Source organism: Diplotaxodon limnothrissa, linkage group LG6, assembly GCF_057381915.1.
Source record: "Diplotaxodon limnothrissa isolate DT_005_m linkage group LG6, D_limnothrissa_male_GT1.1, whole genome shotgun sequence".
Taxonomy (NCBI): domain Eukaryota; kingdom Metazoa; phylum Chordata; class Actinopteri; order Cichliformes; family Cichlidae; genus Diplotaxodon; species Diplotaxodon limnothrissa.
The window spans coordinates 11,991,078-12,001,356 of NC_140601.1; the positions used below are offsets into that span (position 1 = coordinate 11,991,078).

General features: G+C 41.0%; 1 protein-coding gene across 2 annotated transcripts; it reads left to right on the plus strand.

Annotated features, from left to right (window-relative positions):
* The first annotated feature begins 1,128 nt into the window (after window positions 1-1,128).
* On the plus strand, window positions 1,129-9,396 carry akap8l (A kinase (PRKA) anchor protein 8-like). Of its 2 annotated transcripts, XM_085356794.1 has the most exons (13): window positions 1,129-1,250; window positions 2,026-2,064; window positions 2,196-2,415; window positions 3,802-4,402; window positions 4,951-5,065; window positions 5,167-5,219; window positions 5,584-5,614; window positions 5,966-6,071; window positions 6,190-6,331; window positions 6,628-6,733; window positions 6,816-6,946; window positions 7,635-7,730; window positions 8,048-9,396. In XM_085356794.1, the coding sequence occupies exons 1-13, from the start codon at window positions 1,226-1,228 to the stop codon at window positions 8,576-8,578; spliced, it is 2,196 nt and encodes a 731-aa protein (XP_085212920.1). In that variant the 5' UTR covers window positions 1,129-1,225; the 3' UTR covers window positions 8,579-9,396. The 2 variants fall into 2 exon arrangements, with proteins under 2 accessions (XP_085212920.1, XP_085212919.1); XM_085356793.1 differs by lacking the exons at window positions 1,129-1,250; window positions 2,026-2,064 and having other exon boundaries at window positions 2,076-2,415.
* Window positions 9,397-10,279: the final 883 nt, after the last annotated feature.

Below are 10,279 nucleotides of genomic sequence, written 5' to 3' on the forward strand. Positions count from 1 at the left end.
GATAAGATAAGATAAGATAAGATAAGATAAGATAAGATAAGATAAGATAGAACTTTATTAATCCCTCGGGTGGGTTCCTCTGGGAAATTCGACTTCCAAAAAAAGCACAGCAACGACCAAAGTTACAGTTACAGAACTGTTATATATATATATACACACACACACACACACACACACATATATAAATACAGAGACAAATATAAATAAAATATACAAAGGGGATAAATAGAATAAATAGGAATAAAAAATAAAAATACAAGTGAATTGCACATTTCAAGTATTGAGTCTATTGAATATAATATAAAGTCAAACAAAGCATTGTCTGTTTTGTTTGTATGTTCATCCTGAACTAATAATCCTATAGATTTTTCTTCTTCTTGTGTATCTCTAAAAGTTGATATACTTTTGATAACTTTCAACAATAGATAGAAGACAGAAGGTTAAAAATTGTATCTCAGCAGAGTCACTTATTCAGTCTCTAAAGTATTATTTTAACTCTGTTTTGAGAGTTAAAACATGAAGTCTGGCACAGTGTTAAATATTTTAACTATTTTAAAAATGTGGATTTAATTCTAAAGAGTGTGGACTATGTAAACCCTGAAAAAGTGTTGAAAATGATTCTGTGGGAGTCAATTTAACACTGGTCTTTGTGCTTTGAAGAGATGAAATATTTAAGATTTCCTAATCTTAAATGTGTGTGATAACAGTCTCGTCTTCTGTCGGAAGATATACACATATACATATATTAGACATTTTATTGTGCACCTCAAATGACAGCTGATGAAGATTTACTGGCAATATTTATATTTACAGAAGCAAATACTCTGTTTAACATATTTTGTGTATGTACATAGTTAAGATGTTTCAATTCAGGGCAAACTGTATACCTCTGTATATAGTACACTGAGTCTTTGATTGACTGATAGATTGATTATTCAATATTAATCTCTACATTTATGGGCGTTACACTACACATGTAGCCTTTGGTCAAGACCAGGATACGGTGGTGACATTCTTCTTGCCTTTATTAAATCTATTATTGATATTTAAAACAATTTTATATTTAATATATATTCACCTTCATATGACGTAACGAGGCCTTGTCGGTCACGTGGTTTTGACGTGTCGGACTTTGCTCGATACATTTTGCTACAAGCAGCTACTCTTTTCTTGGATCTGTAGCCGCTCGTGTTGCTTGTTTCGTCCAAACAGCGCACAAAATATCATGGAAGGCAGGGGTTACGGCTCTGGTAAATATAATCTGTTTAGCTTTTGTTTCACATTTGGCTATAGATATTGATAGTTACCCAGTTAGCCACATGCTTTGTTCCCCTGAAACATGACCAGTTTGTTAGCCGTTAGCTAAGCTAATGCCGTTTAAAAAAAAACAACCAAAAAAAAACTCCCCAGCATAAGAGCCAGCCTTTAGCCGGTTGCAGCCTGAAACAAATACCTAGCTAAACAGTAGTCGTGTTGTATTTTCTTACCAGTTATTACAAAATCTGACAAGTACCAGTAGGTTTGTTTTAGCGAAAATTAAAAAAAAAATCGTCAGCGTTACGCTAGGCCCATCGGCCACGATTAATGAAACACTGCTAGCTACGCGGCCCATCTCGCTGTCGGGCAGATTGTTTGCTAGCGATGCTAACGCAGACGGCTTTATGGGCCTTGGGCGGTTTGTCACTTGCTCTGCCAAAGTTCGTTAGCTTATTCTTTTAAAATGGAGTCAATGTCGGAATAGTTTAAAGGCTAGCTGATAAAATGGCCGCCTCTGAGAAGATGCCTCTTAGTCTTTGGATTTAATTGCTGTTCCTTTCTGAACTGCACAACTCTATTAAGACAGAAAGCTTGCAAATCAATTGTCAAATGGTTATAGTTATAGCAGTGGATTCCACCTTCCTATGCTTTTGAACGATTTGCGCTATTGAACAGCTCCTTGTAATAAATCCGCACATGCTTGTGGACCTGTTAGTATAAAATTCCCAGTGCGTTTGTATTATCAGTCCATATTCTCTCTTTTTGTAGGTTACTCCAGTTGGGGAGGTGGCGGTTCTGGAAGCAGAGGTAAGTTGGTACACTCAGCCCTGAATTACTGCTATTCATGAAGCAAGTAAGTAGTGCATGTTTATTCTGTTTAATTAATTTGTTTCCTCACAGGGAGTGTGTTATTCTTTTTGCCCCACCCCCTTTACTAGGTTCTGGTGGTTTCGATATGCACGGGGGAGGTTATAAGGATTCCATGTCTGGACTCGGAGGCTATGGAGGTGGCAGCAGCCACATGAAAAGAGGGCTCTCGGGAGCATCTCTGCTCTCATCGACGGGCACCCATGCAGATGCAGTCATTGCTAAGATTAACCAGCGCTTGGACATGCTCACTCAGTTGGAGGGGGGGTTTAAAGGGGGTCGGAGTGACAGGTAACAGTACTTTCCTTTTTATGCTTCATACCATCTTTCTTAGTAGGGTATCATTCCCACACATCCATGCACCTGAATATGTGCCAAATTTGCATAACAAATTTGGCCCTCTGGTTGCTTGAGCGCATCGTCTCTTAGTGTCACGTCATGTCTGGCTGATGTCAAGTTACCACTTTGTTCTACAGTTGTCTCAGTAAATGCTTAGGCCTTCTAATAGCCGTTCTAATTTTAAAGTCCAGCATTAGGACCAATTCACACCTGGCTGCCCTCCTAGCTTGCGATTCTCCACTGATTCTGAAGAACAGTTATTCACAGTGGTTGGGGGTAAAACAAACAAAGGTATACCACTGTTTGCAGAGACTTGGAGAGTTGATATCCTTTGGAAATTGTTGAGGTTGCACCAGTAAATTGTGCTGTTTTAGTCTTTGTTACGGCATTACTGTTGCACTCAATCCTTGTTGGAAACAAGTTGCCTCAATTCCCGCTTGATGAGAAGATCGTATCGTCCAGGCTGCATTTGAATGCCTCGGCATCTGAGGATGCATTGTTTGCTCCCATTTGCTATGCTGCAGTATCCCTCATTTATTGAGAAGAAAATGATGATGTGATCCTTTAAACCAAAGACATTGTGAAATGCATGGTCCCCTGTTGGAGGTGCAGTTACAGACCAGCTTTTCCATTTGTTACAAACTGACATTGTTGCATATAAAGCCAATCCATCTTTATTTAAAACTCTGAGCATTGCTTTTGTCCCGGCTTTGTGTTTGTGTTTACACACGTTGTTTCTCTCATCCTCTGTGTGACCTAACCCTGTCTTCTGGCTTTAGGTTACTGAAGAGAGATGGGTTTACAGGTGCCCTGATAATGCCTTGTTAAGCTGAAATGTTTATTGAAGGATGCTCAATGTATTTACAGAAACACAATCTCCCCTTGAAAAATGCCCAGTATATATGTTTTGTTTTTTTTGTATATAAACCCCTTTTCATCAGTATTTATTGTAATTGAGTCAGTTCCCAGGACACTTTACTTCTTGTGGATTCTGATGGACCATGTTCATGTCTGTTCAGGGTTTTACAGCCCATCCTTTAAAAAGGAGGGAGGCTTAAAAAATTAACTGCATTTCCCTAATCTGCAGTAGACTTGAGATTTTAAAAACAAGAGGAATAACCTTTCAATGTACCACAAGCACAGTGTTTAAGTTGTTGTGGATCATTAATTTTTGATCTAATTTGTTTTCTGAAATGAAGCTGGGAGTGACAAGAAAACATGGAGAAAGCGAGACCACAGAGGAGAAGGAATAGCAGGTGGAGAAATCCAAACCTGGCTGCCCCTCTGCCTCCCTTGCTCTCTGCTCTTCTCTACCAACCCTCTTCCTCCCTCCTGCAGGTTTGACCAGTACGAGTCATTCGACTCGCGCTCCTCCGCTTTTGCCTCCTCCCGAGATCTCTACAGATCTGGCGGCGGTAGCTATGGTTTTGGTGATGGCCGGGAGGACAGCATGCTGTTGAGTCAGCGAGGAGGCCAGGGCTTCGGAGGGGGACTTGGGCTAGGAGGAGGAGGAGGCTTTGACAGCCCCTCCTCTTCCTATGGAGTCGCTAAAATGCGACAGAATATGAGGGAGTCCTTCACCAGTCCCCAAGGAGGAGGTTCTGGAGGTGGAGGATGGGCTGGAGCAGGCCGACGTTCCCCCAGAAGGGGTGGAAGCGCCGGGGGTCGAGGAGCTACTGGAGGGTTTGGAAACCGCAGGTCAGACCCCACTCCATTAAGCGGAGGTTTGCGGGGAAGTGGTAGCGGTGGCCAGTCCCACCGTGGCCACTCTCCAGGAGGTGGTAGAGGAAAGCTCCCTTCCCTCCTGTCCAACCGCATGTACCCTGAGAGTGGGGGCTTCCAGGGTTCTACTCAAGGGCCTCACGACTTTCCTGGGAGGCATTTTGGAGGGGGCCCACGGGCTGGCCGGCAGCGAGGCCGCAAGAGACCCCTTAACAAAGTAAGTACCTCCAGCCAAATAAGACCTCCTCAGATACCTGGAAAAAGTTAAGCCCTTTCTAATTCCCTCCTTTTGTATTCTCAGTCAACTGGCAAGTCTTGCTAAACTGCCTGTGCCTGCTATTTGCTACCTAAAGCAGTTTGTCACAGATAGTGCCCAACACATATTTACAGTATCACTTGCCCTTCTAGTTCCAGAAGAAAGTAACTGCCCTGCATCCACAGTAACGACAAATCCCACATCTCCCCACACAATTCATTGCCCTGATAACTGTCCGGATGTTGATTTTTTTTTTTTTTTTTTTTTTCATTAAGTAGCTTAGATAGATTTTTCCCTTTTCTTTCCTTTGCCCCAATTCTGGCTTGTCTTAAGATGAGGCTAACACTATTGATGTGGAAATGCCACGAGGAGAATATGAACATTGCCAAACATTAAGTCTAGCATCTATTAGTGTTTAATTCTAAGTTGAAGGTGTATTGTCCAGGTTTGTATTTATTTTTATTATCACTAAATGCATTTGTGTGCAAACTGATTTCTGTGTACTGTAGCAGGTGAAGCCACAGCGGGATATTCAGAAGAAAAGAAAGCAGACCCCGACATCAGGTGATGAGCCAGAGTCGAAGATGAACAAGACGGACAGTGCCGAGTCAGAGGCTACGCAAGGTACTGTTTTTGTCGACTGTGTGCTATTCTCAAAAGACCTCATTACTTGGCAGATATTTTGGTGTCTTTCTTGGTCTTATGTGTGTGCTCCGTGTTCTTAGAGCAACCAGAGAAAAACGGCGATGGTGGTGAGCCAAAGACAACAGCTGCTGCGGTTAGTGGATCAGCCTTTTGTCAACAGTGGCATTTTAAAGGTTTATTGTATTACTTTAGGATCTAATTAACTTGTCCCAGGAAATTGCTTTAAGCAACCGGTGTACAGTTTCAGATGGAAATAATAATTTAAATGTAAATGAGGATGAGGTTTTACAAAACAGACAAAAAGGCTAAATGCGATGTTCTTTTTTTCCTTCATGATCAAACAATGTCACAGATTTGAGTTGAATATGTGTTGCAAATATTTATGACAGCATGACTACATCCAGCAATACACATCTGTTAAGTTCAGATGATGGAGCTATTTTTGACTTTTTTTTTTTTTTTAAATTTCTTTGAGTAATGAATATTTTTCTTTGCAGGAGACAAAACCTGCTGAAGAAGGTGATAAAGGTAAGCTTAACTCCAGTGACTCCTCACTGATTTTTTTTTTTTTTTTTTTTTTTTTTAATTATTAGTTTGAGTTAACTGAATATTGTGGAAACCCAGCATTAGTTTTTGGGTTTTTTCTTTGCGTATAGAGGTTTCTCCAGATTCTCTGAATCTTTTGATATTGTGTTTCATTATTTCTTTAATTATTTCTATACAGTTAAATAATTTATTTACAATTTACACTGTCTCTGTTTTTGTTTGTTTTGGAGTTTTGTTTTTTTGTTTGTTTGTTTGTTTGTTTGTTTGTTTGTTTGTTTGTTTTTGATTGGGGTTGTTCCTATACGTGTCTTCTGCACTCTTGCTCCTGATTAGCTGCATCCAAACTGGAAGAGAAGAAAAAGCCACAGGGCAAACAGACACCGGCCCAGGGTCAGGACAGACACCCAAAAATGAGGAAGAGACGAGGATTCCTGGAAAGGTGAATTTACAAACTCCTAGAAAGTTCTTTCAACTCTCATTTGCTGTTTTTGTTTTCAATCTCACCTGTGGCTCTTTCTGATGGGCTTTTTTCACTAAGACTTTAAATATTTTTCCAGGGTGATGTTTGCATGTTCTGTGTGCAAGTTCCGTTCGTTCTACAAGGAAGAAATGGAGGCTCATCTTGAGAGTCGCTTCCACAAGGACCACTTTAAGTTCCTTTCCAGCCAGTTGTCCAAGCCCACTACAGACTTTTTGCAGGTAACTCAAATTTATTGGAAGTCATATTTATGATTAATGAAGAACCGAAACTGAAGAAACTTGCCAATCATAGGCTTTTAGAAATGTTACAGTGCAACAAGTGCTTGTTGTAAATATACTAAAACAATTTGGAGTGTGGTTAAATGGAAAAACACTTCTGGTTGAATCTGCTGAAATATTTATGCAGTGATCTTCCAGAGCCGACGCGTGATTTATACATGTATGCAAGAGTAAAGATATTGGGCGAGGTAAACGTTTGATGAACTGTAAACTGAAAAAAAAACTTTCGTTTGTAGGAGTATTTGCAGAATAAGTTTAAGAAGACAGAGGAGAGGGTGAGCCAGCTGGAGAACCACAGTGCTGCAATCTGCCAGGTGTACAAAGAGCAGGACCTCACCAGGGGTAAGCAGAAACTCCTGCTGTGTGTTGAACTGAAGATGCGCATAGATTGCTCACTACAGATATTTCTCTCACGCTTGTACAGAGCTTGGAATGGAGCACTTTATGAGGAAGGTGGAAGCTGCTCACTGTGCAGCATGTGACCTTTTCATTCCCATGCAGCCCCACCTGATACAGAAACACATCAAGTCTCCTGACCACAACTACAACCGCAAGGTACAGCAGGTCTTCTGCAAATGGACTGCCCCACAAGCCTATATGTTTAAAAGTACAATACTACATTCAAATCAGTGCCCTTTTATTTTTATCGCCGTCCTTCGGGTATCATCGTTATTATTTTGGTGTGGCTTGTCTGGTTCTGGAGATATCGGCCGTATAAATGGATCTAAATAGCACGCAGTGCATCCAAAAATAATAATAATTTCAGCATCATTGAGAAAGTCACAAATGTTGTTGTGACCAGTTTCATGTAGTAACTGTTTTCTTCCAACTACACCGTCCTGTCATTCTGCAGAATGTTTCATTTAATTGGCAGATGTAGACAGTAGAAGAAAATGATTTGTATATGAAGCTGCTTACACAGCAATGTTTGTAGGCTGTGTGAAACTGGGTCCTGATTTCTGTAGAGACATTGCTGCTGACCTTTTCACTGAAGCACTGAAGGCCAGAGGTTGGCTAATATTGATTCTGCCTTATCAGAAAACATTTACAACTTCAGACTGTCAGACGATGGGGTAACAGTTTGTCCCATCCACTCCGTTTGTGCAGTGCCTTTTTTTTTTTTTTTTTTTTTTAAATGCAGTAACTCTGCGAAGTCCTGCACTAATTTTATAAATGGTGCCACAGAGCTGAGGCTATTGTTTACGATGTTTTGTTCTGACATGGAAATGTTGTTTATTTGAAGGGTATGATGGAGCAGTCCAAGCGGGCCAGTCTGTCGGTTGCTCGAAGCATCCTTAACCACAAACTCATTGGCAAGAAGCTGGAGAGCTACCTCAAGGTATGCAGAGTCCTGTGTGGGCTTGCATCAGAAATAAATGTGATTATAAATATGCACCAACTACTTGTATGTATATATTTATTTATTTATTTGTAAACACAAAGAACAAAAGACCAGTCGTGTCAGTAAATGCACTGTTAAGAAAAAAGGGAACTTATACTTGGAAAAAATCTGATTAATAACATAACACTTTGGAGGTTTGCATCAGCTGTATGGGTTGTAGCGTGCAGAAACTGTCTGATGCAAACATGCATAACTGACCATGAGTGCAGTGGGTCAAAATGTCATTATTTTTCTCAATTCTTTTATTTCGTCAGGGTGAGAACCCGTTCACTGGTAACCAAGATGAACAGGATCCAGAAGACAGCATGGCAATGGACGTATCGGAGTTGGAGGTCACAGGCGAAGCGGCAGAGAGCCAGGCGGAAGGAGAACCTGCCAAAGATGAGCCTGCTCCTGAGGGGGAGATTAGCAAAGAGGTGGTCGAAGGAGAAGCAGGAGAGACTGCTGAAGCAGCAGCAACATCAGAAGCAGCAGCATCAGAAGCAGCAGCAGCAGCATCAGAAGCAGCAGCAGCAGCAGCATCAGAAGAAGCAGCAGTAGCAGCAGCAGGCACGGAAGAAGAGGGGGAGGAAAAGATGGAGGAGGAGCAAAAGATGGAGGAGGAGCAGGGGAACAAGAATGAGGAGAACCAGGATGAAGAGGAAGGTTTTGAAATTGGGGAGGAAGAGGATGAGGGATATGTGGTTCATGATGAGATTGGTGAAGAGGGATTACACGGTGACTTGGGAGATGAAGGATTGGAGGCAGCAGTGCACGAAGAGGAAGATGCCAATGATCATGAATGATTTCTGCACTGTGTGAGAGAGAGAGAGTGAGAGAGTAACCTTTCCATCTGAACATCTGTTTGGACCAGTCTATGACCTGTACTGTCCAGTTTGACTGCCACATGTATTGTGGATTACATATACCTGCTCCCGTCATGTTTCACTGTCAGTCTGAGCTTGTTGTTTGAGTTTGATAAAAAGCAGTTGCACATTTTGTCTACTGCTCTTCTTCTTCACTTTCTTGCAGAGATTTACATGAAAGCAAATGTCAAAAATAGTAACTCTTGTCTTCTGCATGCATACAAAGTTAGGGGTAGACTTCTTTTTAAATATGAGAGTAGACCGGACGTGTGGTTTACCCTTCCTCAGTCTCAATGCTGAACTGATCTGTTCCCAGGAATAGCTTTGTACTCGGTGCAGACATGAGAGGCATTGTTGGACTTTTCATTTCAACATTGGCAAGAAGACACATGAGCATATTTATGAAAACGTCAAAGTAAATTTTTTTGTTGTTGTTGTGCCTTTTTGTTAAAATGTAAGTTGTTTAGAATTAAGAAATTGCGGCTATTGTAACATTGAGATATATTGTGTACTTTTTGGGGGGGGGGGTCCAGAGTTTACACATTGTTATGGCTTTCAGGCCTTTCCCAGTATTGATGAATGACTGTTTTCCAAGCTTTTGGATAAATCTATTAGGAGGAGGGCTTTTTAACTCTGCAGGTGGGGCTGCCTGAGATGATTGAGGGGACTGTTTGTAGAATAAGCGTGCAACATTTTGAATATCATTCGGAATATTTTCAGTCGTTTTAGTTTCATCTCGGTCTGGGAAAGAAATAAACTCGTTGACTAAATCAGTTTCTTTGTTAATTCCTAAATAAAAGTGAAATTAACTCAGTGGCTGCTTAAAAGGTGCCTTTACTAATTTGTGGCAACGATTCAACGAGGTGCTGGAAACGCTGCTCGTGGATTTTTGATTCATAATGATGATGGCAGCTGAATCTCCTGTTACATCACAGCCCTAAGGTGCTCTATTGGATTGAGATATGGTGACTGTTGAGGTGATTTGAGTACAGAGAGCTCATTATTATGTTTGAGAAAGTGTGCCAAAAAAAATTACCCTAACACTATAATGCCACCAGCCTCCTGAAGCATCGAGAGAAGGCAGGATGGATCTGTGCTTTCATGTGGTTTACACCAAACTCCGAGCCTGTCGAAATATCACAGCAGCAATCCGCTCATCAGACCAACAATATTTTTCCAGTCTTGTTGATTTATCCTGTGCAAACTGTGACCTCAGTTTCCTGTTCTTAGTTGACAGGAGTTGCATCTGGTGTGGTCTTCTGAATAGAAAAGAATCGCTCTCTTTTTCTACATGTCTTTATTATAAGAACAATGAAACACAGTTTGCGATCTCTCCGTTGTGTATAATACATAATAACACAGGCATTTACATTTACACAAGAAAGATGTGTACAAGTTAGTGCTGCTAGTGTAGTTCAACATTTAACATGTTACACATTCAGAGATGCTCTTCTGCACATGCCGTAAACATCTAACCTCAACAAGGCAGTTTTTCACAGAGAGCTGCCACTCGCTGGATATTTTCTGTTTCAGAGCATCCTTTGTAAACTCTCGAGATGGCTGTGCGGGAAAATCCAGACCATCAGCAATGCCCATCTAGCATTAACAACCATTCCACGTTTAAAGTCACTGAAGTCTGGA

Coding starts and splice junctions, on each gene's coding strand:
- akap8l (XM_085356793.1), top strand. CDS start 2,102: ATGAAGCAAGTAAGTAGTGCATGTTTATTCTGTTTAATTAATTTGTTT. Junction 4,403..4,950: donor GCAAGAGACCCCTTAACAAA/GTAAGTACCTCC, acceptor TGTGTACTGTAG/CAGGTGAAGCCACAGCGGGA. Junction 6,332..6,627: donor CCACTACAGACTTTTTGCAG/GTAACTCAAATT, acceptor TTTCGTTTGTAG/GAGTATTTGCAGAATAAGTT.